At 44.3% G+C, this 26,313-nt stretch overlaps 1 protein-coding gene, 1 non-coding gene and 1 pseudogene across 8 annotated transcripts in view; 1 reads left to right on the top strand and 2 right to left on the bottom strand.

The window, feature by feature from the left end:
* CELF1 (CUGBP Elav-like family member 1) overlaps positions 1-22,324 on the top strand; it is a 71,936-nt gene extending 49,612 nt beyond the window's left edge. For 6 of the 7 annotated variants that reach the window (XM_060018893.1, XM_060018894.2, XM_060018895.2 and 3 more), the window contains 12 exons: positions 1,097-1,284; positions 3,005-3,087; positions 3,457-3,505; positions 5,361-5,495; positions 6,031-6,110; positions 6,434-6,595; positions 9,032-9,107; positions 10,541-10,669; positions 11,390-11,503; positions 12,242-12,427; positions 15,227-15,370; positions 15,841-22,324. In XM_060018893.1, the coding sequence (XP_059874876.1) occupies positions 1,097-1,284; positions 3,005-3,087; positions 3,457-3,505; positions 5,361-5,495; positions 6,031-6,110; positions 6,434-6,595; positions 9,032-9,107; positions 10,541-10,669; positions 11,390-11,503; positions 12,242-12,427; positions 15,227-15,370; positions 15,841-15,968 (1,474 nt within the window). In that variant the 3' untranslated portion in view covers positions 15,969-22,324. The remainder of the gene's footprint in view (positions 1-1,096; positions 1,285-3,004; positions 3,088-3,456; positions 3,506-5,360; positions 5,496-6,030; positions 6,111-6,433; positions 6,596-9,031; positions 9,108-10,540; positions 10,670-11,389; positions 11,504-12,241; positions 12,428-15,226; positions 15,371-15,840) is intronic. The other variant, XM_060018898.1, reaches the window with a different exon arrangement.
* LOC132430414 (U6 spliceosomal RNA) lies at positions 13,134-13,238 on the bottom strand. Its single transcript, XR_009520505.1, has one exon. It is a non-coding gene; the product is annotated as a U6 spliceosomal RNA (small nuclear RNA).
* Positions 22,325-23,784: 1,460 nt separating the features above from the next.
* Positions 23,785-24,348, bottom strand: LOC132430305 (cytochrome c oxidase subunit 7C, mitochondrial pseudogene; annotated as a pseudogene).
* Positions 24,349-26,313: the final 1,965 nt, after the last annotated feature.

Genomic DNA, 26,313 nt, shown 5'->3' with positions numbered 1-26,313 from the left:
GATCTTCAAATACTATTCAAAGGATAGCAGTGGTGAAAAAACTATTGTTTTTCCTTTAAAGAAAAGTGGCATTTTATTTGGGATTGAATATTAGAACATGGCACATTGGAACATGATGATATGATGTCTGGATTTAGCAAACACTAACAAAAGTTAAACATGCTATTTGGAATTTAAGTTGTTATTGGTTTGGATACATGCTAAGAATAAGATCATGAAAGATGGTAGGAGAAGGACTTTGATTCATTTTGAGTGGAAACATTTACAGTGCAGGAGTTCCCCATGGCTCTTGGCAGTGGCAGGGGTAGGAATGAAGGTATTTAAGTAGGAGTGTTACAGGTTTGATATGATGGGATTGGAGGAATTTGTGGACATTATAATGGTTACAGTTGATAAGGGAATTAACTGGTAAAATCTTGGAGAAATAGCAGTAAATTGGATAACTTAGACACACAAAACCCTAGAGTGATGACATCATTGTTTTTGTTTATATAAGTCATTTGTGAAAGTTTAAGAGGCAAAGCTTTGTTTTGACTTGGGGGCTCACTCAAGAGCATCAGGATTATGCATGAGACAGCAACATCCAAAGGCTAACATTCTAGTCAGTTCTTAGCTTAGGCCTTGGAAATCATGTGCTTCTGCTCTAACATCTACTGAAAGAAAACTTTTCACCCATCATCGTGTAGGTTGAGAATCCTGAATCTTATCCATAAGCAGTAGTTCTTTGTGATTTTATGGACATTTTAAAAAGTTTTATTAGCTATGCTTAAAAATGATTAAAATTTGCTTTAGGAACTTTACTTCTTAAGTTCTTCTGAGACTTCTCTAGATAGACAAGGAATGACTGACACTCAATTCCTTAGTTAAAGCCCAGGGTGTCCTAATCAGAATGGTGACTTTAGTTTGGGAATCTAATGGAAGGGGTGGCGTAGTGAGGGAGGGCCAGGGAACTCTGGTAAATTGAATGGAAGTAGTGAAAGGAAGTAGAATTTTTTCCCCCTACTTTATCAGGAAGTAGTTGAGACCTTTAAGGAAAAGAAGATTCTCTAGGAAGCAACATGAATACATAATAGAAGTTTTATCTTATTGTACGCAGCTCAAAGAAAATGAACGGCACCCTGGACCACCCAGACCAACCGGATCTTGATGCTATCAAGATGTTTGTGGGCCAGGTTCCAAGGACCTGGTCAGAGAAGGACTTGAGGGAACTGTTTGAACAGTATGGTGCTGTCTACGAAATCAACGTCCTAAGGGATAGGAGCCAAAACCCTCCTCAGAGCAAAGGTAAAGGACTTTGACTTTTATATGTATTTTCAATCATGTGCATGCGCTCTCTCATTGCCAGAATGCTCTTGTGGTCATATAGGGAGGGAAAAAAACCTGTCATTTTGTTGTAGCTATATCTCCAAGTCCAAACACGTTTAATGGCTTAAAAGTAAAAACTTAAGGTGACATCATGAGGATAATTTGTAAATTGGATCTTGGGCAGTCCTTTTTGAGATCTGTAAATTCAAGAGACAGACTCATGTGAGTGTCTCATTTGATCTTGAGAGTGGAATGACAAAAATAAAGTTGAAGTAAACCAACCACATAGGTTTTCTTTAGTATTTTGGCTAGAGTAAGTGGAAAGAGAAAGACTGTCCAGGTACCCGTGGGTTTCTGTTAGTGTTATAGAGGCCTTCTGGGATGGCTTAGCAACTAGGAGCAACTTGTTTGTAGGTGACCTGTTATAGCCTACAAAATGAACAGGAGGGCTTCCCTGGTGGCGCAGTGGTTGAGAGTCCGCCTGCCGATGCAGGGGACACGGGTTCGTGCCCTGGTCCGGGAAGATCCCACATGCCGCGGAGCAGCTGGGCCTGTGAGCCATGGCCGCTGGGCCTGCGCGTCCAGAGCCTGTGCTCCGGCACAGGAGAGGCCACAACAGTGAGGGGCCCGCGTACCACAAATAAATAAATAAATAAATAAATGAACAGGAGAAGAAAGGCAAGCTGCTTCCAGAAATACCCAGCAGAGTGGAAGATTTATAGGCCTGATAGTAGATAAGCTGTTAGCTTTGCCCCATACCACGTAGACATACACTTGTTTTCCCAAACGACCTATTTCAGAGTAATTTTCTGTGAAAGCTGTTCTACGGTGCAGATGTATGCAAGCATGATTTTATGTTTGAAACCAGCTTAATAGCAGAGGACCTAGAAGCTGAAGAATTATTTTCTCTTTTTGTCATAGTTAACCAAAAATATAAAGTATTATAGTTTCTGAAAATGACTGTCAATATAATATGCAGTAATTTAAAATCTTAATTGCAGGGTGATTTTGAAAGAAATCTATACCATATCTTATGGGACTATGGACTATGGACAAGACATACTTGCCCCCTCCGATCCCCAGTAAATATACAGAGCACAAAATCTCCAGATCTCCTCAGTCAAGTGCCATGTGCTGTTAGACATGTGATTACATTTGATGAAAACCAAGAGTCCAAAAAAAGATATTGAGGTCCTTGCTCTTAAGTCATTTTATAATTTAATAAATGATAATTATGTTTGAGGCATATGGTAGAAATTGGCTACAGTGTAAGGCTTGTTCTGAGAAAGAAAGATTTGTAGACTACAGGCTGCAGGAGTGCAAGTCCTCTGTCTGTCTGGTTTGTAGCTCAGTCTTCTTGCCCAGCACACTACCTGGTGCTGCAAGAAGGGCAGATTGAATGGCATGGTGCTGTGACCTTTGTAAGAAAAGTCATCTTTCCCAAAGAAGTTATAAGAGCAGTTAAAGAAGAATTTCAATAAAACCAGGAGACTATAGTAATGAAGAAAATGATAGAAAATCTTCCCCCCCGCCCGGCTAGGTTTTCTCCATCTCCCTCCCTCCACCCCACCCCCACCCCAATTTTAACAAACCCAGCCCTCTCTTTTAATTTTCAATATATACCTGGAGGAGGGAGTGCTCTAGGAATTATCTGCTTTCGAAGGACTGGTTTGATTTCCTGAAGTGTTGTTTATTGCAGGGTGCTGTTTTGTTACATTTTACACCCGAAAAGCTGCATTAGAAGCTCAGAATGCTCTTCACAACATGAAGGTCCTCCCAGGGGTAAGAAAGCTCCTACTAGTAAGTGGAACTGTGGTGGTTTTGACATATGGAACATACTTATACATTTCAGGCACACACTGAAAACCATTTGGGGAAAAGGGTGACTGCCACAGGAATTGATGTAAAGGAGGACATAAAGGGAATGTTTCAAAGAAGATAGGCTGAAAGTAATTCTCTTTCAACCAAGAGAATTTTGACTTGTTGACTCACATTCTATTTTGATATTTTGTGGAGGGGAAATAATGAGGCAGGCGAGAGTTCAGAGACAACTCTTAAGGTCAGTTTTGGTATTTCCTGTAGAGTCTTCATTTATGTTTCTGAATTCCTTTGGTGTGTTCAATAGTAATATTCATGTGTTTTCCTTTTTAGATGCATCATCCTATACAGATGAAACCTGCCGACAGTGAGAAGAACAATGGTAAGCAAGTATATAAAGCCCTCCCCTTATAAGGTTTCTTCTTGTGTATTTGCTGTTCTCATGGCATTTGGATTTTATTGTGCTGTAATTAATCTTTTGAGATATAATTGACATGGTAGTTTCAGTTGTACAAAATAATGGTTCAATATTTGTATATATTGCAAAACGACACTACAGTAAGTCTAGTTAACATCTGTCACCATAAATAGTTACAAAAAATTTTTTTTCTTGTGATGAGAACTTTTAAGGTCTACTTTCTTAGCAACTTTTAAACATGCAGTACAGGGCTTCCCTGGTGGCGCAGTGGTTAAGAATCCGCCTGCTAATGCAGGGGACATGGGTTCGAGCCCTGGTCCGGGAAGATCCCACATGCTACAGCGCAGTTAAGCCCGTGTGCCACAACTACTGAGCCTGTACTCTAGAGCCCTCGAGCCACAACTACTAAAGCCCACGTACCTGGAGCCCGTGCTCCTCAACAAGAGAAGCCACCGCAATGAGAAGCCCGTGCACCGCAATGAAGAGTAGCCCCCGCTTGCCGCAACTAGAGAAAGCCCACGCGCAGCAACGAAGACCCAACACAGCCAAAAATAAATGAATAAATAAATAAGTTTATTTTTTTTTTTGCGGTACGCGGGCCTCTCAGCGCTGTGGCCTCTCCCGTTGCGGAGCACAGGCTCCTGACACGCAGGCTCAGCGGCCATGGCTCACGGGCCCAGCCGCTCCGCGGCATGTGGGATCTTCCCGGACCCAGGCACGAACCCGTGTCCCCTGCATCGGCAGGCAGACTCTCAACCGCTGCGCCACCAGGGAAGCCCCCACTGCCCATTTTTTAATCAAGTTGTTTTTCTTTCACTGTTGAGTTCTGCAAGTTCTTTATACATTTTAGATATTAACTCCTTATCAGACACATGATTTGCAAATACTTTCTCCTATTCAGTAGGTTGCCTTTTTTTGTTGTTGACGATTTTTTGGGGTTTTTTTTGCTGTACAGAAGGTTTTTAGTTTGATATAGCCCTACTTGTTTATTTTTTGCTTTTGTTGCCTTTGCTTTTGGTGTCAAATCCAAAAAAACCATCGCCAAGACCCATGCGAAGGAGCTTACCAAGCCTTACGGTTTCAGGTCTTGGATTCAGTTAATCCATTACTTACTCAGAATTAATGCATTTTGAGTTAACTTTTGTTCATGGTGCAAGGTAGTGAATCAGTGCTGTAAATAATCTGTTATCTAACTTGTCTGTCCTTTTCTTTAAAATAAGTATGGCAAATAAGTCAGAGTTGACAGGGAAATATTACAAGAACATTTTAGAGTGAACTGGAATGCCTTTGATCAACGTAATTTCTTTTGAACTGGAGTGAAATGGGGAACTGAACAAATTAGGAAGGAAAACTTAGTCCTCAAGAGAATAACCAGAAAATGAAAGTGGACAGTTACATTCACTGAGATTTGTGTTCTGTTTCTCTTGTCATATCAATTAAGTATGAAACCTCGTCCTTCTTTGGTACAATAGTATTGCTAATGAGAGCAAACTTTGCTAAGTGCTAGGCAAGATGCTGAGTACTTGCCATTTAATACTTACAGCTACCTTTGAGGTAAACTCAGTTATCTCTTAATCACATGAGGAAACAGGTACAGAATGGTTAAGTAACTTTCACAAGATCATGAAGCTACTATATTTCGTCTAAATGGTTCCAATTATAATTTTAAGATACCATTGATTGTAAGAGTAGGTGCTGAATTATGGGGGAAAAATGTGTATCTTAAAATCGGTGAAATCTGGTATAAAGGCACAGAGCTCTGTGCTGCACTACCTCTTGTAGTAGTAATGTTCAAGCCTTTTGTTTTTTACTGTCTTAGCAGTGGAAGACAGGAAGCTGTTTATTGGTATGATATCCAAGAAGTGCACTGAAAATGACATCCGAGTCATGTTCTCTTCATTCGGACAGATTGAAGAATGCCGGATATTGAGGGGACCTGATGGCCTGAGCCGAGGTGGGTACATTTTTAGCCTTTAAAAGTACTCATCTTAAATTTGGAGTCTCTTTTTAATTGGATCAGTGGAAACCGGTGATCTCTAGCCAACATGGCACTGTCATGATGGAGGGGGTTGGGTTTGGTGTTGTATATTTAGGTCCCGTCACAACAACTATCAGTTGATCCCAATTCCATCAAGGAGTCTACATTCTGCACTTAAGTGTCATGTATTAAAGTTCTCTGCTTCAGTCCTTGGAGAGGTTCTCCATGCCAAAACGGAAACACTTCTTTCACAAGAGAAGCTAGAGAATATGATTCCTCCTTTATCCCTCAAGCACTTTTCCCCCTGTGTGCATCCCTGGTTTCTCATTAAAGCACGTATCACTCTGTCATAACATATCTGTGTTCTCCACTGGATCATGAACCCCTGAAGGCAGGAACCATGTCTGTATTGCTAGCATGTACTTGGGCACACAGTAGGTGCTCAGTAAGTGTAAGTCAGATAAATAATTAAACAAATGAATGGATGAGTTATTGATTCTTCTCTTACCAGGTTGTGCGTTTGTGACCTTCACAACAAGAGCCATGGCACAGACAGCTATCAAGGCAATGCACCAAGCACAGACCATGGAGGTAGGGGCAGATGAACGAAAGGGGGAAGTTCCTTGGACTGAGAGCGGTAGGACAGTTGACAGTCGAAGCCCAGTAGCATGTATAGCATTTGATTGCCCTAAAAGTTAAGAAGGCCAGACATCTTTAAATTAAAAACTGGTGCTTTCTTTAAAATTAGCATATTGGAACTAAACTGAATTATGTCTTGCCACTTGTGTCTATCAGGAAGAGAATCATTTGACAGTGAATGAAATTAGAATGCAGCCTGTGCGTCACTAGAAAGGAGGATTTTTCCCTTCACCCAGAATGAGGATTTTGACCCTTTGATTTTGGTGTTTTCATAGGGCTGCTCTTCCCCCATGGTGGTAAAATTTGCTGATACACAGAAGGACAAAGAGCAGAAGAGAATGGCCCAGCAGCTCCAGCAGCAGATGCAGCAGATCAGCGCAGCATCTGTGTGGGGAAACCTTGCTGGTCTAAATACTCTTGGACCCCAGTATTTAGCAGTGAGTCTTTGTGCTTTGCTTTCTGCAGGCTGTGCAAGCTCCCAGCTGTTTCTTCTGCTGCTGTCCCTAGCTAACATACATAATGGCAGTCACAACTTTTAGCATATCAAAATTTTACATAAAAATTCAGGCAATGAAATGTTCTTTGTCATGTTAGTCTTGTGTGCACGCACACTCCCTCTCTCTCATCGCGCATCTTTGGTTATATCTTGAGCTTCTGCTCAAATTACAGTGAAATCCTAATTTTCTAATAAAAAAATTTAGGAACATCTCATATGTCCCTGCCCCCAAGAAAAGAAATTCCTGAGGAAATCTTAGCTACCAAATATTCTTTCTCCATATCTCTTTCTAGTAGATTGTAGAGGGCATCCTTAAAGTTCTTATTGAGTCTTCCCTGTAGAGTATGATAGTAAATGATTCCGCTGACTGAGAGATCAAGAGATTAACATGGACATTATTAAATGAGTATTACAGGTGTATATTTGAGTTCACTAAATAGTAAATAGGTTTCCTTTGATTTCTCTCTTGTTGTGTTTGAGTCATCGAATCCAGAAGACGGGCAGGCTCCAATTGGTTAGATTTATTAGATCTGCAATGTATATTATGGGGGATTATCACTGCTTTAACCCTTAAAAGAAGTGCAGATAGCACAAGACACTTAAAACTGTCTCATCTTTGAATCAGAAAGAGCAAGTCATCTGTCAAGTTACCAAGGAAGGAAAATAAATGGTGAAACTACTAGATTAGTATGGATAGTTAGAAATATACACATAGAAATATAGTCATTCACTCCTCATCCTTTAAAATATTATTTTATATGGAAACAGAAGAAAGGCAATGTTTTCTGTCCCCCAGTACTAGGTTTTGACTAATTTGATTCCCTCTGGTTTCCATGTTTTTAAAATGTTAGAAGAAATCCCAGTTTACCCTCACTAGTAATTCTCTGAAGTCAAAAAGTATAGATGGTTGTTATATTCCTACAAATTAAATTGTTTCTCGGTGCTAGAACATTGCTTGTAAGTTGAGAAAATTCAGAGAGATTTTAGGTCTTCTGCCAAAATAATGCCTAGAAAATTATCTCCATGATGTGCATTTGCTTTTGGAGAGTTTTGGAGCCTTCTTTTAGGGAAGACTCCCCATTTTGTTGTCATTGCCACATCTAGCAAGCACATGATGGTGTATGTTGAGAGCTGTGGTCTCTTCGTTTCAGTTAGACATGATCCCCGCCCTAAGAGCTCTTCTCATTTAGGGAGGAAGTGAAGTGCCAAGTACAATATGCACAGTCCACCAGTTGGGACTGAACTCGTTGCCCAAAGTATTTAAGAAGACAGAAATGAAGACATGTGAGTGCTAATGGACTGTGAAAGTGATAGTGCATCATCATTAATTATGAGGTACTGGAATATGTGGACTTAGAACTAGAGCAGGTAGTTCTTAATCTTTGAGGTAGCAGACCCCTTTCAGAAGCTGGTAAATATTCTGTGTATGGACACTTTTTCATTCTGCCTCTGGAGGTTTGTGGACTTGCTGAAACACTTGTGGAATAGAGAGATTCCTGATGACAGAGGAACCAGGTCAGATGTTTATGGGAATGAATAACAGATTGAATAAAGAATCCAGAAACCAGAATACCATCTGTTCATAAGGAACAGTGATTGGGTTTGAATGGAACAAAAGGTTTCAGCAGGTTGGTTAGATGAGGGTTGCAGTTTGCTAAGGTACAGAGTAAGGTCATGGAGGTCATTAGCTCGTGGACAGGTCCTCTTGTTTTATTTGTTATGGAACAACCATTGCAAGAGAATGTACGCTGAACGGATATGGACTGATCCAGCAATCACTTGGTCATCTGCAACAGTGAGATGAATGAGGCTAGATGAATGTGTAGCATTCTAGTTATGACAAGATTGATCTAGTCACAGGTTCATTGTGGCCGGTAAAGGATGACTCCAAGAAATACTCTGAAATGGTCAGGTTTGGTATTTTAAATAGTTGCGTGAAGCAGAAATTAGGTCTCCAGGTGGGAACAAGTTACAAAATAAGATGTGTGGACCTAACGAAGGAGCATTTGGGAGAAGAACTAGAAATGGCAGTCACTAATATGCAGACACTCCTCTAAGTGGACTACATGGCTGCTTGAGTTGAGTTGAGTTCTCTCCTCTACCTCTGTCCTCTGCTGTGCTGCATTCTGTTGCCAGGGACTCGAGCTTGGCTTTGTACTCAACAAACACAACTGTCTTCTGGGCCAGGGCTTTAGCTGTGTTGTGTTGTCCTGTGCTGTCATAAGCCTTATGTTTTTGTTGTGTTGGCTTGGGTTCTTGTCTTCAACTTTCTTCTCTGGGGGCCTCTGCACTCTCGCTTTGCTGTGCTGTAGAGTTACCCCAGATGCAGAACCAGCCCTCACTCTCACTCTTGTTCTGTTTTTGGTGTAATGTCTAGCTTTATTTGCAGCTCCTTCAGCAGACTGCCTCCTCTGGGAACCTCAACACCCTGAGCAGCCTCCACCCAATGGGAGGTAAGTGTTTCACTGCTGCGGAGGAGCAGCAGCAGCCAAGCCAGCAGACCCGGCTGACAGCAGTCTGAGGGTTTTCTACCGTTTGTGCAGAAAAAAAATTTTTTCCCACTCATTACATAAACCTGACATAAGATGAACCTCCTAGGATTCAACTACCTTGTCTGTAGAAGGTGGCTCTTTTAGCTGTTGATATCATATTGCTCTGCAGTTGTCTGCTGCTCCCTACCCTCTTAAGTCTCTATTAAGGAGGAAGATGGAAAAGAGCTGTTAGCATCTGCAGACTATCTGCAGCTACTTTGATAAGGAGAAAATTACAGGAATTCTTTATTTCCACAATAAAGTGACTTTTTCAGTGACTCTGAGGAAAAGTCTAAGATGGCTTCTATGTGCATGGCTTTCCGTGAAGCTGCTAGAACCCAGGCAGTTACTGTCTTACACATGTTATTTCTTAGGTGAATTACCTTTTTTGGTGTTAACATGCACAGAAAACTTAATTGCCAAATACCTGAGTTTATAACAAAAGGAGGCTCCACAGACAAACCTGAGGCAGGGGCTGTCAGGAAAGTTAAGGAAGCAGGGAGGGGACCATTCCAGAGCTGCCTCACTCTGCCCTGCTGCAGCGAGATAGGGCTAGGCAGGTGCATCTGAGGAAGGGATGATCTTAGGAAAACTGCAGTGGTTCATTTTTGTCCCAGGGACTTAAAGTTTGCTGTGTTTTCAAAAAGTTGCTGGATTGTAAATCTGTGTTGTAGCCTTTTTATTCTCATTAATTCTCCACCCTCACGCATCTGCCTTTCATTATCTAGTAAAAAGTTTGCCACACGTTGTCAGTGCAGTTCAGATTTCTTGCTCTGCTTATACCTGTGTTGCCTAGGTTCTACTTGGAAGTCTTTTCCTCAGTGTTTTTTCTCTCTTCTTTTTCTGATAATTAATCTACTATTCAGGTGGTGGTTTTTTCTTTGTTCTCTCTATTATTGCTGTTTTCACGTGTATCCCCCTGTCATCTCCTCCATTGCCTTCTGGATCTCTACTACGTTTTCTGCGTTTTCACCTCCATTGCAGAGAACAGATCCCCTGTAAAGTGTGAGTGAGGGGCTCAGATGCAGACTCGTTCTCTTCCACAGGGTTTGGCATTGCTCTCTTAGACACCGGGCTCCATGGTAGAACACAGAATCCACCCCTCTTTTCTGGTTTCTTAATTGCCCATCCATTTGGGCTGGTATGCTATTGGATTAGACATCTATTATCTGAGGAAATGTTCAGTTTCTGAATGAGTTGAGTGAGATCTGAATCTTTTTGGAGCTCTGTAGTATTGCCTGTATCTAGAACAGTTCCTCTTTGGGACCAGCCTTCTGCCAGTGTGCACGGTCATTGCTGGAGTGAATATGAGGCACCCTTATCTGTTGGCTGATCTCTTGCTTTGGATGTTGCAGGGTTAAATGCAATGCAGTTACAGAATTTGGCTGCACTAGCTGCTGCAGCTAGTGCAGCTCAGAACACACCAAGTGGTACCAATGCTCTCACTACATCCAGCAGTCCCCTCAGCGTACTCACCAGTTCAGGTAAGCATGTATAATAGGGCCACTGTGCCCTTGTGTGCCTTGGGCAGAATCCCAAGAGAGGAGTATGTCATTCTGGAGAGTAGTTAACACCCATTTCCAAAGGGGTCAGATCATGAACAGTAAATTTTCAAATGTCTTTTTTTTTTAATTAATTTATTTATTTTTGGCTGTGTTGGGTCTTTGTTGCTGCACTCCAGCTTTCTCTAGTTGCGTTGAGCGGGGGCTACTCTTCATTGCGGTGCACAGGCCTCTCATTAAGGTGGCTTCTCTTGTTGTGGAGCACGGGCTCTAGGTGCGCAGGCTTCAGTAGTTGTGGCATGCGGGCTCAGTAGTTGTGGCTCGTGGGCTTTAGAGCACAGGCTCAGTAGTTGTGGCTCACGGGCTTAGTTGCTCCGCGGCATGTGGGATCTTCCCAGACCAGGGCTCAAACCCATGTCCCCTGAATTGGCAGGCGGATTCTTAACCGCTGCACCACTAGAGAAGCCCTCAAATGTCATCTTCTGACTTAAGAGAAATCTCGTAGTTTTTAGTCGGTTGTAATCATCACTTGCTTCTATGTCCTGCAGGGACAGTTATCAAAATCAATAGCTGGGGGGGGAAATCAGTAACTGAAAAACCTCTTTATAAAGAGAATACTTGAGTAACATAACTTGGGCTTTGGTTCCTGTTGACCTGAGAAAGTAAGTGTTGGTCTGAGTTTAACTCATGGATGTCTGACAGCAGGGTCCTCACCCAGCTCCAGCAGCAGCAGCTCTGTCAATCCCATCGCCTCCCTTGGAGCCCTACAGACACTAGCTGGAGCAACAGCAGGCCTCAACGTCAGCTCTTTGGCAGGTGAGGGCCAGTCCCTGAATGTCATCGAGCCGTTCTTTGTGCAGATAGCACATTTTAAACAACTCTGGTAGGGGTGCCGTTAGAATGAATGATGGGGGTGGCCCAGTGAAGTTAGAAATGATCATGGGAGTTTGAGTCAGACCTGAGTTAAATCCCATCTCTGCCCCTTAACTACCTGTAACTTAAGACCACCTTTCTGAGATCATTTTCTCATCTGTGAAGTGGGAGTAGAATACTTTGAGGGTTATTAAGTTAAATGAAAACATAGGTAAAGTGCTGAGCACATTACTTAGTACTGTGTCTGGTAACTAGTACATGCTCAGTAAATGTTAGCAGCTATTTTGATGATAGGATTTGCCCACATCTTGTCATAGACTATATGTATCCCTTTTAGTCCCCAGTCCTGGGACTCTTATTTTACCACATTCCAGCTCTTTGTGAGAAAATGGCAGCAAAGCCAAAGAAAAAAATGGGGCAAGTCGTATAAGTGGTATCACTTCTCGCACAGATTGGAAGAAGATAATGGGGAGAGCCGCACCTGGGTGTGGCATTTTTAAATGTCCCCATTAGCTACAAGGCCTGGTGAGTGTCCTAAAATCTGACCAGTCAGAGGAATATTCCTCCTCAGGGAGAAGCTAAGGAGATGAAAGGGCGTACTTTGGAGTTTGTCTTTGGCATCGCTTGAGTCTTTCCAATCTGTTAATCCTGCTCTTCCCCCCACCCTCACCCCCAACCAAGGGATGGCTGCTTTAAATGGTGGGCTGGGCAGCAGTGGCCTTTCTAATGGCACTGGGAGCACCATGGAGGCCCTCACGCAGGCCTACTCGGGGATCCAGCAATATGCTGCAGCGGCGCTCCCCACTCTGTACAACCAGAACTTGTTGACACAGCAGAGTATTGGTGCTGCTGGAAGCCAGAAGGAAGGTGAGTGCCAAGGGAAACTGGAGTCAGGGACAGGGGTGGGTGCTCCATCTGACCAGCACTGAAAAGCAGGGCAAAGCCCCGGAGAGCCATGTAGGTGGTCAGGCCAACACTTCTCTTTTTTTTTTTAAACACTTCTCTTTGGCAGTGTCAAGGGTAGACTGAGAAACTGTGATCTGCTTTCTGGATGTGGCTCAGGTCAGAACCTCTGTATTCTCTCCTGAGATGGGGCTGCAGTTTTTAGATGAAGAAACATATTGGCTTTATTGTGTCTGACACCATTTGGCAGTCTGCAGTCTGTTTTTGTGTGTGTTTTTGTTTTTTACTGGGATACAGTTGCTTTACAATGTTGTGCTAGCTCCTGCTGCACAGCAAAGTGAACCAGCCATATGTAAACACATAGCCCCTCCCTTGCGGACTTCCCTTCCATCCAGGTCACCACAGAGCACCAAGTGGAGTTCCCCGTGCTGTACAGCAGGTCCTCACTAGTTATCTTGTTTCATACCAAGCGGCGTACATAGGTCAATCCGAATCTCCCATTTCATGCCACACCCCTGCCCCGCCCCTCCCCACCGTGTCCTCACATTCGTTCTCTACATTTTGTCTCTATTTCTGCTTTGCAAAATAGGTTCATCTGTACCATTTTTCTAGATTCCACATATATGTGTTGATACACGATATTTGTATTTCTCTTTCCGGCTTACTTCACAAAAATATGGAACACTTCACGAATTTGCGTCCCATCCTTGCCCAGGGGCCATGCTAATCTTCTCTTTATCATTCCAGTTTTAGTATATGCATTGCCGAAGCGAGCACTGGCAGTCTGTTTTTGTTAGGAAGTCTTCTCTGTGGATTATAAATCTGTCAGAGGTTATCTTCTGTCTAGGTGTCCCTTATAGCTCTGTCATTTGGCATTTTCCTCACTTTCTGATCTATGCTTTTCCTAATTGAGGACAAACTGAAGGGTGATGAGACAGGAAGAGCTGATGGAGTGGGAAGTATGTGCCTTGACATAAATGGTATTAATTCAGGAGAGGCTTTTTAAGCAAAAAGAGGCCTGAAAGTGGTTTGTATGAATAGAAGGTGCTGCCAACATCTCTGTGCTCATATATGACTGGGTTTTCTTAACCAGGAGCTGGCAAGATTTAAGCACTAATGTAGGAAATAGACAAGTATCCTCTCTTGCTTTAGCAGCAAGGAGCCTTGGTGCAGTGCATCCTTACCGGCTCTGAATTGGACATTTATGTGCCCTAGGATGTGGTAGTGGGGGAACTGATGGAACTCTGGAGATAGACAGTAAACAGAAGCATGAGGTGTTCCAAATGGTGCTCTGAAGAATGATGAGCAGCAGGAAGGAGGAATAGAGAGTGCCAGAAAGATAGCATTTTATAGAGAGAAGGAGGTCTCTTTAAGTTGATGTTTAAGTAAAGACCTGAAGGAAGGAAGGAAGCCATGCATATATCTAGAGGAAGAAGAGTAATGGGGCAGAGGAACAGCAAGTGCAGAGACCCTGAGGCAGCAGTGTTCTGTATGTGTTTGGCAACAGCAGGGAGGCCAGGGTGGCTGGAGACTGGCTGGACTGCGATTGTAATAAAACTCTGTTTTGAAGATGTGCTGCGTATATACAATGGGATATTACTCAGCCATAAGAAATGAAATAATGCCATTTGTAGCAACATGGATGGACCTAGAGATTATCATACTAAGTGAAGTAAGTGAGGCAGAGAAAGACAAGTATCATATGATATCACTTATATGTGGAATCTAAAAAAATGGTACAAATGAACTTATTTACAAAACAGAAAGAGTCATAGATGTAGAAAACAAACTTTATGGTTACCAGGGGGAAAGGGGGTGGGGAGGGATAATTTGGGAGATTGTGATTGACATATACATACTATATATAAAATTGATAACTAATAAGGACCTACTGTACAGCACAGGGAACTCTACTCAGTACTCGAATGACCTAATGGGAAAAGAATCTAAAAAAGAGCAGATATATGTGTGTATATATATATAACTGATTCACTTTGCTGTACGGCAGAAACTAACACAACATTGTAAATCAACTATACTCCAATAAAAATTTTTAAAGAAAACACCTCTTCTTTGGCCAGGAAATCAGTGAGTGTAAATGGCTGAAGAGGAAAGCATATTCTAGTTCTGAGCTTCGTTGTTTATCATAGGCACATTTTAAAAATATGTTTTTACTGAGGCACAATTTACATATGGTAAAATTCACCCTTTTGGGAATATAGCTCTGTGAGCTCTGACGAACACACGTAGTCACGTAACTGCTGCCACAGATGTAGAACATTTCTATCACCCCTAGAAATTCCCTCGTGTCTCTTTATAGTAGGTCCCTGCCCCACCTGCCTCTGGCAATTACCAATCTCTTTGCTGTCGCTATTGTTTCTAGGCACAATTTTGAAACCTGTTTTATTTATAATCTCTACCTCCTTTTCTGTTGTTCCTCTACAACCCTGTAGTCTCTGGTTTTATTGCACCACACGCAAATCTGCCTACTTACTGTCCCAGCACACCATCCTCCCACAAGGTCGAATTCTGACCTTTGTCAATGAGACAGAGATTGAGAATGGTGAACGGGAAAGAGGGCAGGAACCTGTTTCAGCGATCACCCTTCAGCCCCCTGCCTTGTATTTAGTGAATCTGTTTAGTTCTCCAGGTGAATTTCTGTTGGTTGGGATGCTGCGAGTTGTAACACAGGTGGAAATGAGAGTCGGTGCAGGGGATGAGTGTGCTTGACACTGACCTGTTCAATCAATGGGGATTTTGAAGGTCCAGAAGGAGCCAATCTGTTCATCTACCACCTGCCCCAGGAGTTTGGAGACCAGGACCTGCTGCAGATGTTCATGCCCTTTGGGAATGTCGTGTCTGCCAAGGTTTTCATAGACAAGCAGACAAACCTGAGCAAGTGCTTTGGTACGTTGGTGTTTCTTCTGGTGTCGGGAGAGCTAAGCACGTTCACCAGTTAGAAAGGGGGAGGAGGGGCTGAGAGCAGAGAAAGGGGGAGAAGGGGCTGATAGCAGGAGAGCTGCGTTTGAGTTTGTAGTTTAACTTAGCCTCTGGCAGGTTACATTGCCTCGTTTTGAGCCTCAGTGTTTTCATTTCTGTAGTGGGAATGATGATTTGTACCTACACTGTCACTCCAGAGGTAAAAATAATGTATGGAAGATGGCTTGGCCAAAAAAACTTTAAGGTACTGTGTAGATGTCAACTGCTGCTGTTAGGAACCTGATTTATTTCATGTGATATAATTTCAAGAATTCTTGTTCCTGCTGAGAAAAATTGGGATTTGAGACTAAGCTCATAAGGTATCTCTTGCATAAGGAAGATTGAGAATCTTCCTGCCTCGTTATGCCCCTCACCTAGGTTTCTGCTTGGACACACAGGTTTTGTAAGTTACGACAATCCTGTTTCGGCTCAAGCTGCCATCCAGTCCATGAACGGCTTTCAGATTGGCATGAAGCGGCTTAAAGTGCAGCTCAAACGTTCGAAGAATGACAGCAAGCCCTACTGAGCGTGCTCCCCTCTGAGACTGGAGTGAGAGGGTCTTCTGGTAAGTGGGGGAGGAGCACCCTTAATGATTCGAAGCCCTAAGGCTGTGTGTTGACAGCCCTGGACCCTGATCCCTGCCACTCTCGCAGGCACAGCTTGCCCTGAAGACTCGGCTACTGCCTTCTGTGGGAATTTCGCTTCGTACAGAGGACAAGTTTGTGCTTTGGTTTCCAGTGTTTTACTTTGGAGTTTAGGTGCCATATCCTGAGTTTTTTTTCTTTATTTAAAAGTTTGCTGTGTTTGTAACCAGTGTGTTGAGAAGGACCAACATCAAACTGCCCTGGGGGAGGAGGGGGAATGGAGAAACATTAAAAAAGAAGATCAGAATTTGCCCCAAACTACCCGAAGAGAGAGGACTGAGTGAAACAAAAAATTGACCCCCAGAATCTTCCTGAGCACGAGAGTGGGTGAAATGAGAACTGACATCAAGAGCTTTTGTGGGGTGGAGGAGGTGGGGTTGGCTTTGGAGAGTGAGAGTGACTTGACACCCAGCAGCCCCGGGAGCTGGAGGCTAAAACTCCTCCATAGCTGCCTTCTGTGGAAATACTGAGTTCTTGCCACCTATTTTTTAGATTCTTGTCTGGGATTTCTGCCCCTCTTTCCTAAGAAGGGGCTAACAATTCTCTGGAAATAAAGCACCTGTTAAATTAACCTGACATATGCAAAAAGCAGGGATATATCACCCATTACCAGCTTTCCCAGCCAGCCATTGGTGTTGGATTGGCCCTGCCCTCCTGCCTGGTGGCTGTTAGGAAGCAGCAGCCGGTCAAAGAGATTGTTTTTAGTTTATTTCAACACCAAACTATTAGACCGTGGCCATTTCTACCAGGTCCATTTAAAGAAGGCCTCTGGGGAAGACACTGTCTGGTCTCTTCTTTATAGTTGACCACAGCGAGGAATGTCTCTTCCATCCCCAGCCACAGGTTTCTCACGAGGGTAGATCCAAGAAGGGCTTACAGCATCTAGTTGAAGGGAGCACCTCTCCTGAGCAGAGTGATCAAAAGCCATCAAGCTGGGGGAGGAGGAGCCTGCTTCTTGGTGTACCTGAATCATAAGGTCCCTTTAAGCCAGTGCTGCGTTTGCCAGTGGCCAGCACTCAGTGCTTAAAAGGATTAAGAAATCCATGTTTGCCTCCTTGGTTGAGATGTCCCAGATGTAGTGTCAAAACGGAGGCAGGCCCCTCTTCTGCCCGCTCCAGCCCCATCTTCTGCTCTTGGCGACAGAGGAGACAACAGGACGTTTACAGCCTCCATATGGATTTAGTGTTCATTTACCTCAGCATCACCGTGTTCGTTTTTGTCCTCATGCTTACAATTAGCTCCCTGCTGCCTCCCACAGGTCTCACTGCAGCCCTTGCCTGTGACCCACACAGCCTCTGGGCTCTGCCTCTGCTCCCAGAAATGCTGCAGGGGTGGAGAACCAGAAGGGACACGCTGTTGGGAATGTGTACCTGGGCAGAGGTGGCCCTGTTAATATACGATCTTTAGCCAAGGCCAGGGGCTGGGTCCCTGGGATCTTAAACCTCACAAACATCAGTCCTGACCCCTAGCAGCAGAGGTGAGATTACAGGGGTTGGTTTGCTATTAAGTCAGATGGGGGCTCTCTCCTTGTCATGCTGTCCATTTGGGCCACAGACAAGGATTGACTGTCTTGCTGTTGTGCAGGTAGTTGGTGGTGTTGGATTATCCCATTGAAGCTGGGACAGCTGTTCCCTTCTCATAGTGATAACTTGGGTCTGTTGTCCTCTAAGAAACATGAAACGTACTTCTTAAGCTGAACCACGTAAACTTGAATTCCACGCACTGGGAGAAATGTGTCCTGTGTTTCAAGGATAAAACTGTTCCAAAGGCTTCCAGGGTCATGATGGGATTTTTTAAATAAATGCAAAAAATAAAAATAAAAAAGAAAAAAGACAACAAAAAAAGAAAAAAATGCTAGGTTGGGGAGGCGCTGTTCTGAATCCCAACCAGCTGGAACCAAGAATGTCGTTTCTATTTTTATAGAAGTTTTATACAGCTCCGGGGTGGAGAATATTTATTACCTAAATTATATCTCTGGAAAAGGCCAGGATTTTGTAGAATCCAGAATGTGATTGTTGTACACACAGGGTGCTGTGTATGATTGAAACTACTGACTTTCTGTGGCCGTTTGCAGCCCAGCTAATCTGCCAGAGGGGGAAGGAGTTAATGCTGTGAATTGGCGGAGGAGAGAGCTGTGCTCCCCAGGGTGCTGCCGGTGCTGTGATCGCTAACCTGTTCTGTCTTCCTCCTTGGCCACTGTGGGGTTTTCCAAAGCCCAGAACTCCACTCTTCTTCCCACTTTCTTCCCTTTCTCTCCCTCCTCCCCCAGTTCACTATTATTTGTACACAGATTTGCCCTGGGCTCCGGGACCTTATGAAACCCCTTCCCTATTGACATGAAAGGTAAAGGTGTAATCAGCCCACTTTGATACCACACTCTGAGGTTTCATACCTGCTTGTGGGTTCTTGTTTCTAAAAGAAGCGTGCACCTTAGCAGGGCCCTGGGCTGCCACAGCGGCCAGCTGGTGAGCCCAGGCACTTCCCTCTGTTCTCTTGTCCCCCGCCCAGCGAATTCCCACAGCAGTGCTGCCCTTGAGCACAGTTCTCTCCCTAGGCCAAAGATGGTTTTGTGAAGAAGCTGCTTCCCTACAAGTCTCATGGTGTTGAAAGCGTCAGCTCGGAGAGTGGAGACTCGCAGTCAAGTCTTAAGCAGCCCTTTTCTGTTGTGTGGGGGTCTCATGTGTATAAGTGTTTTCTGCTGTAGTTCTGTTTCTTACTTGGGTTTCATCATGAAAGTGATTTGCCTTGAATGCAGCCAGACACTGTCTCCTGGGTCCAACATGAGTGGCCAGGGCCTGCGTGGAAGCTAAGAGCTTGGATTTCCGGGAACAAAGGGCCATCCGCATAGGATTGAGGAGAAATCCTGGCCCTCTTCCCTAAAGAATTCTCCCCACCCCAGCCTGCAGCTTTGACTTTCTCCCTGAGTCTTGACCAGGGGTTGAGGGAGAGGCTGAGGCTCTGCTCCACCAGAGAGACCTTTTCGGATGTGTTTGGGCACTTCTGGGGAAATCCAAGCCTTAGGTTCCCTCTGTCTCTGGCAGTTGGATGTTTTCTTGGTGTCCTCCATGTCCTTTTTTGACTTTTCCCTGTGTCCATTGTTAGCATGTGCAAAAGTTCCCTGTCATTGCCCAGCCCCTGCCCCGCCCGCCTCCTCATTTCAGGGCTGTACAACAGTGAGTGTTCCTGTTCTCTCTCTCTTCGTTTGGATGTATTGCTCTGTGTAACTCAGTGGGTCTCCCTCTTTCTGGTTTGTTTTTTTTCTAGATTCCTGCCGTTTGTTCATCGTTGTGCCTAAAGCATGTCGATGTGGCGTCAAGTACATCGTCCAAATCCCTGTCTCTTCAGCTTCTCTGATGCTTGAACTCTCACCTTTGACCTTGTGTTGACCTTTGATGCTGACGTGTATTTTTATTATGTTTGTTTCTTTCTTTGTTTTTTCTTTTTTCTTTCCTTTTTTTTTTCTTTTGTGCTGCCAAATTGGTTTTGCTAGAACGACTGCTGAAGGGGAAATATTTAAACTTGCATTTGAATATAAAAAAATCTATTTTTCTAGAACTTCATAAGATAACCACTTGATTTTGTGATTCCAATTCTTTGTAATTGTCTTCAGAGCAGCCCTACTAGCACATACCGCGTGGTGTTTGTATTTCTGTGAACACACAGCCAGTCTGTTTCTAGGCTTTGTTTCTCTGTGTGCTTAGTTTTAAAGACAACTTTGAAGTAAACAATGAAATAAAAGATGTCACTAAAACCTTTGAGGCTCCTGAGCACATTTTGCTGATACAGTTTGTGGGGCTTGAGGAGACCGCATGTGTTCCCATTTTTGTTTTTCTGAGTTCTCAACTGCAGAAAACACCTGAACTCTTTTTCCTTTTTGACCACTGGCTGCAGTTTGGGCCGCAGCCAGCCCTTTTTCTTGTGTGGTTCTTCCCTGGAGCAACCCTGCCGGGAGTCTGCAGAGCCCTCTGGCCCCTTCCCCTCAGCCCTGCTGTGCCCACCTCCATGCTTCTTCCCACAGTCTCCACAGCAAAATGTGATGCTTTGATTTTTTTGTTTTTGTATTGTTTTTGTGTTTTTGTTTTGAATTTTTTCCTTTCCTACTAAGATTATGCCCAGAAAAAACAAGTTTTGCATGTTTCCTGCTGTTTCTTCACACCTTCGTATATATCACCTTCACCTCTCTGTTTTCTATAGTTTGTGCAGAAACTGACCGATTTAAAAGGGTTTCAAAGAAGCTGTTTTAAATTGATGTGGGGTTAATTTTTTTTTTCCAAGATTGTATTATTTTTATTTTGAAGTGGCAACTTTCTCCTCTATTGCCCTTAGAGCGTTTGCCTGTGCACTTAGACTGTCACCTCATATGGCCTCCGGGTCTCGGCGGGGCCTTCAGGAGGCCAGTTGCTCTGCTCAGAGGCGGGTGGGAAGGGGGTCCAGAGAGGCACAGGGGCAGAGGTAGAACTCAGAAGGCGGCTGTGGGTGGGCGAGAGGCTAGTAAGCACCCTCAGCGCCGAAGAAGGAGTGCGCTCTTAGCCACTCGCAGGAGGCCGTCTGCGCCCGAAGTGGCAGTACATCTGCAGCGCTTCTCCTAGGTGACAAGCACAATACTACAGTCTTCACACTGTTTACAGCCCTGGGCACCAGCCACCCCACACTGGCTCCTCACTGCAGCTCGGCTCTTGCTCAGCTAGTGGGGTGGGGGTTAGGGCGGGTTTGGTTTTGTTTTTGTTTTTGTTTTGTTTTGTTTTTTTTTAATTGGGTGAAGAGCCAAATAGCTACTGTCCCTGGGTGCCAGGCAAGCCAGTTCCTTGGTTCCCCGAGGGGAACTTGCCCTCCTCTCTTGTGGCACCATCCAGCCTCAGGGTCTTAGGGACTTGAGTAAGAATGTGAAGGGCAGAGGGAGAGGTCAGAGGAGATGAGAGGTCACACGATGGATCTGTGGAGGTACGAGGTTGCAGAGGGAGGAGTTTGGGATAGATCCCACCCAGGCCTAAGCTGCTGGTGGGTGAGAGAGCTGCGAAGTAGGATTTCCAGGGAAGGATGGAGAGGGGTAGCCAAGGGACTGGGGGGAGGGGGGTGGGAAGGTAGAAGCACTGTTAGCATCATCCATGCTGGAGTTGATAAAGGAAGGGATCTCGGCAGAGTTTCTGCTCTGGGACCTGGCAGGTTGCCTAGTATTAATTATGCTTGAAGCCACTCTTACTAGAAGGGAAGGGCGGCCAGGTGGAGACCCAGTGTATGGTAGGCTGCTTAATTTCTTCGAAGGGGTGATTGGATGGAAAGAGGCCAGGAACCCCAGCCTGAGCGAGACTGCCGTGCACCCCACAGTCTGACTGCACAGAGCTGCCTCTCTTGGCAGAAGGCGCTGAGGCTCCCCTTCCTGTGTATTCAGAACCCATGTTTGCCAATATATTTTGCTTTCAATTCCAAGAGGAGCTCTGGGAAAACCTGTGGATAAAACCAAATGCCAAACGTTGGACGTTGTTTCCTTTTCCTTTTCTCTCTGATTGTTTTAATTGTTCTGTGGTGGTTTTAATGGATTTGAGACCCTGGAGCGGCAGCTGCCTTTCTGATTTCCAGCTGCTTTTTGTGAATAATTTAAAAAGAAAAAAAAAAAGAAACTTTACATTTTGGAGACAAACCTGTGTGAGTTTTTTATTGGTACAAACGTTGTATTTAACACTAGGGGTTTTGTACAGTTTTTTGCCTTTTCTACTAGAAAACAATGTAAAGTGATTTCACAATGTGAAGAGAAAAAAATTGCCACTATGACCAAACGCACAGTCTGTTCTGCAGCAACAATGGGATTCAATCAACTCAAAGTCGTGATTCAGCCGTAGAAATGCTTTTTCTTTACCTTGTTTGAGCTTTTCCTTTCTTTCCTGTTTTGATTTGCAAAAGAAAATGTCTTTTTTGTGTGAACTTGTGTTGTACTATGTAGAAAATTATGAATTTTACTTTAATGGTTTTAAAAAAAAGGCAAGAAGAGCCCTTGTCGCTTTTCTGACCTGATCACAGAGTTTGTGTAGTGGATTAAAAAAGAAAAAAAATTGTTACCAGTTTCGAGCAAGGGAGTATGTGTCTAAAAGGAATCTCCTTCCTTTTCTGTGTGTTTTTCCTTTTGTCCCAATGGGGAACCTAAATCTGTTTTAATTGCACAGACACACGGACAAAAAGTCATTTTGTATCTGCCAAGTGTGGTACCTTCCTTTGTTTATTTGCTATTAAACTGTTTGAGAAGAACTGACGTTGTCTTCAGAGTTACTGATTGTTGGGGTAGGTGGCAGCCGGGGGCTGGAGGAATCGGCGGCACGCCTGAAGAAGGGGTGGGCACTCCGGAATTACCTGTTAACATGCAGTGGGGCCACCCCAGGCTCCCGAAAGAGAATTTCTTCCAGAAAACTGCCTTCTCTATCATCCTGCATTCTTCTCAGCATCCCCGCTAATAGGGAGGCGCTTTAAAGTTTTTTGGCAGCCTTCATTTTTGTGCTTCTGTTGCCAGTAGTGGCTGCCACCTTGCAGAGCTAGCCCAGACCTGTGAGTGCACGTCCCTTCCTGCGGTGGAGTTCCTGCACCTGGGGAGGCAGCCAGCGAACACTGAGGCCCAGAGCTTGGGGCTCTTCCTCTCTAGGTCTTCAGGACTCCAGACCAAAGTGCTGCAGCTCCTTTCCCCTCATTTGGACCTCAGAACAGGGTCACAGAAGGGCATTTCTAAGATTTCTTGGGTTTACAACTCAGTAATTCTAGGTCACTCTCTGAGTGAGGCCCATACTTGGGCCTCCTCAAACCTCTGTGAACTGCAGATTCAGTCAGCCCCTGGGCCAGGAGTCCCAGGCCCTCTGGCTGAATTATAAGTTTGTCTGCTCCTTACCTGCCACTGCCATCCTCATCCTCCGGGAGGCGAGTCTTTGTGAAGCTGGTGCCTGTCTAGGGGCATGCAACCAGCAATGGCCTGTGGGTGGGCCAGGCCTCAACCTTCTCATCAGAGTCGCTCTGTGTGGGGTGTGTCTGGAGTAGCATTTCCCAGTGGGGGTTGTACTGGGTACTAGCCCATGAAATGTTTATGCAGTAATTGTCCTAGCTAATGTTCATTGACTGTTCACCACCATCCTAGTGCTGTGGGAAACACTCGATACACATTATATGCTCTAGTCTTTATAACGCCCCTGGGAGGGAGCTACGGTTTTCATCCCCATTTAGCAGATGAGCAAACTGAGGTTAAAAGAAATTGGGTTGTGGAATCCCGTGGTGGTCCAGTGGTTAAGACTCCGTGCTTCCACTGCAGGGGGCACGGTTTGATCCCTCTGGTCAGGGAACTCAGATAATAACCTGCATGCTGCATGGCATGGCCAAATAAATAAAAATAATAAAAATACTTTATTTGAAAAAAAAAATCGGGTTGTTTAAAAAACAATCCCCCCCAAAAAAATAACTAAAGTTACTGTTTTTTTATGCCATAAGTTTATTTACAAACGTATCTAGTATGTTGAGTTCAACAGTTTGATCCTTTTTTCAAAGAGAGTGCACCTCTTAAAATGCTCCTCTTCATATCTGTCTCATGGATTCCCCGCCCCCCATCCCCACCCCCCCACCCAAGGGCTTGTGGGATCTTAGTCCCCGCACCAGGGATTGAGCCCCAGGCCCTCGGCGGTGAAAGCGCGGAGTCCTAACCACTGGACTGCCAGGGAATTCCCTCATGGATTATTTTTTAAGCAGTTGGTGTCTTACTATAAAGAAAGGTGCAGTAAATCGAGATCCAAAGTACAAATTCATCATAGCCAGTAACCGCCACTTGTCTTCCACTGAAAATGGCAAATTCTTCCCTGGACTCTCCTCTTAGTGGCTCCTACGGACCACAGAGGTTGTGAACCTCCAGATGCTCTATCCCAGGCGCAGAGACTGAAGGCAGAAGAAATGGCGGCAGCACACCAAGACCTCCTTCCCTCACGACCTTGTTCCCCTGTGTCCAAAGTTACTATTAGATTTCATTAAGTCTTTTTCCTACACACATTTTAAAAATAAGACTGGGATCAAACTAAAAAGAAATTGGGTTGCTCCTGGAAAGTGGTGTGCACTGAGAGTCAAACCAGGTCTGCCTGACTTCCAAGCCCTTTCTCTTAACTACTCCCAAGGAGAAGTAACTCCGTAAAAGCAAATCAGTGTGCTTTAGTTAACCTACACAGTCTCATCACACACGGTTTGCATGCTGTCCTCTAGGCTCTAGGGAAGGGAGCCTACAGCTCTGTGGCTCCCTCGTTGGTGCATCGTTTCAGCTTTGTCCTCAGAGTGACTGTCTCGGTGCTAAAGGGGTAACTCAGTGCTCCAAGTTGTTATAGTGCTCCTGCAAGGTGCCACTTCCCGTGAGGACTGGAGTGCTTCTTAAACGTCACTCCTGCCACACAGTTCTTTCCTAGATCTGTTGCCACCGAAGCTGTTCTTTACCTCGTGTTTATTTTATTTTTTTTGCATTGTGGTAAAAATAAATATAGCAATTTTCTATTTTAACCATTTTTAAGTAAACAGTTCAGTGACATTTAGTACATTCGGTGTTATACAACCATCACCACCTAATATTTTAAATCAACTTGAAATCCACCTTTTATAATTTCACCTCATTCTGACCATTAGTATTTGTGAAGTTACAAGTTTGGTGTCCTAATTGTAAAATACACATTATTTAAAAATACACATTGGGGCTTCCCTGGTGGCACAGTGGTTTAGAATCCGCCTGCCAATGCGGGGGACACAGGTTCGAGCCCTGGTCTGGGAAGATCCCACATGCCCGCGGAGCAACTGGGCCTGTGTGCCACAACTACTGAGCCCGCGTGCCACAACTAGTGAAGCCCACATGCCTAGAGCCCGTGCTCTGCAACAAGAGAAGCCACCACAATGAGAAGCCCACGCACCACAACGAAGAGTAGACCCTGCTCACTGCAGCTAGAGAAATCCCATGCACAGCAACGAAGACCCAACTCAGCCAAAGATAGATAAATAAACATTTTAAAAATGTAAAATAAAATACACATTAAGGGACTGCCCTGACAGTCCAGTGGTTAAGACTCCACGCTTCCACTGCAGGGGGCACGGGTTCGATCCCTGGTTGGGCAACTAAGATCCTGCATGCCTAGCGGTGCAGCCAAAATAAAATAAAATACACATTAAGCTACATAACCAGTATGTATAAAATGTCCATGGGGTGGCTTCTCAAAGAGATCTGTTTCACACTTCGGGGAATTGGGTCAGGGTGGAGAGTCAGGGGCTTCCCCATGGACTCCCTTCCCGTACCTGTTTCCTCTGTGAGTAGAGGGTGGTTGAACCAGAGGTTGTCTCCCACTTAGCACAGATGTTCTGTAACTCACGATTGAGGTGGTAGATCTTCGTCTTAGGACTCCTGTATTCCTGAGATAGAACTTGATATAAAAATAGAATGAGGACTTCCCTGGGGGTCCAGCGGTTAAGACTGCGCTTCCAGTGCCAGGGACGCAGGCTTGATCCCTGGTCAGGGAGCTAAAATCCCACATGCTGTGTGGTGCGGCCAGAAAAAAAAAAAAAAGGATGTTAAGTATAATTTGAATATCTTCCAGTTTAACATCATACTTAAAGGCTGTTGTTTCTCTTTAAAATTTACCAAAAAAAGGGACTATGCCAAAGGTACTATTTTTAACCTCAGAATTTAGACTTGTGCATCTTTATAATCATGTATCTGTGTCTTAAACTATTTCTTCTAAAAACCCACATGCAGTCACCTTTTATCTTTGAATAGATTCCTTAGGCACCTAATTGCCACACTCCTGGTTCCCGGCTTACTGGCTTTCCCGGTCAGTACATGGCCTCCCTAACTCTCCCAGGTACTTTACATGCTGTGCTCACCTGAGCATCTCAGTCCCTGATGAAGAAAAGCCATCAGGAAGGAAATGAAAGAGCAAGTTTGTTCCTTCACCTCTGGGAATGTCAAACTAATGTCTGATAACATTGTCCTTCCAGGAGGGATCATAGATGGCTTTTTTTTGCACCTTCTGCCTTTTTCAAGCTCTTTCCTTCTCTCTGGGGAGTCCTTTCTAACACTCCCCACCCCGCCGCTGCCACCATCTGGTGTTTAATTTCTTCTGCATACATTGGCTTTCTCTTTACTGGTAAAGGCTCCAGCTGTTGAGAGGACTGTTGTTCTTTTCAATCAAAGTCAGATCTTGGGATGGGGAAATGAACACATTTCAGCCGGGAACGGCTGTC

This window comes from Delphinus delphis, chromosome 8 (genome assembly GCF_949987515.2).
Source record: "Delphinus delphis chromosome 8, mDelDel1.2, whole genome shotgun sequence".
NCBI lineage: Eukaryota > Metazoa > Chordata > Mammalia > Artiodactyla > Delphinidae > Delphinus > Delphinus delphis.
Note: the sequence above shows the minus strand (reverse complement) of the source record. Positions and strands in the feature narration are given on the sequence as shown.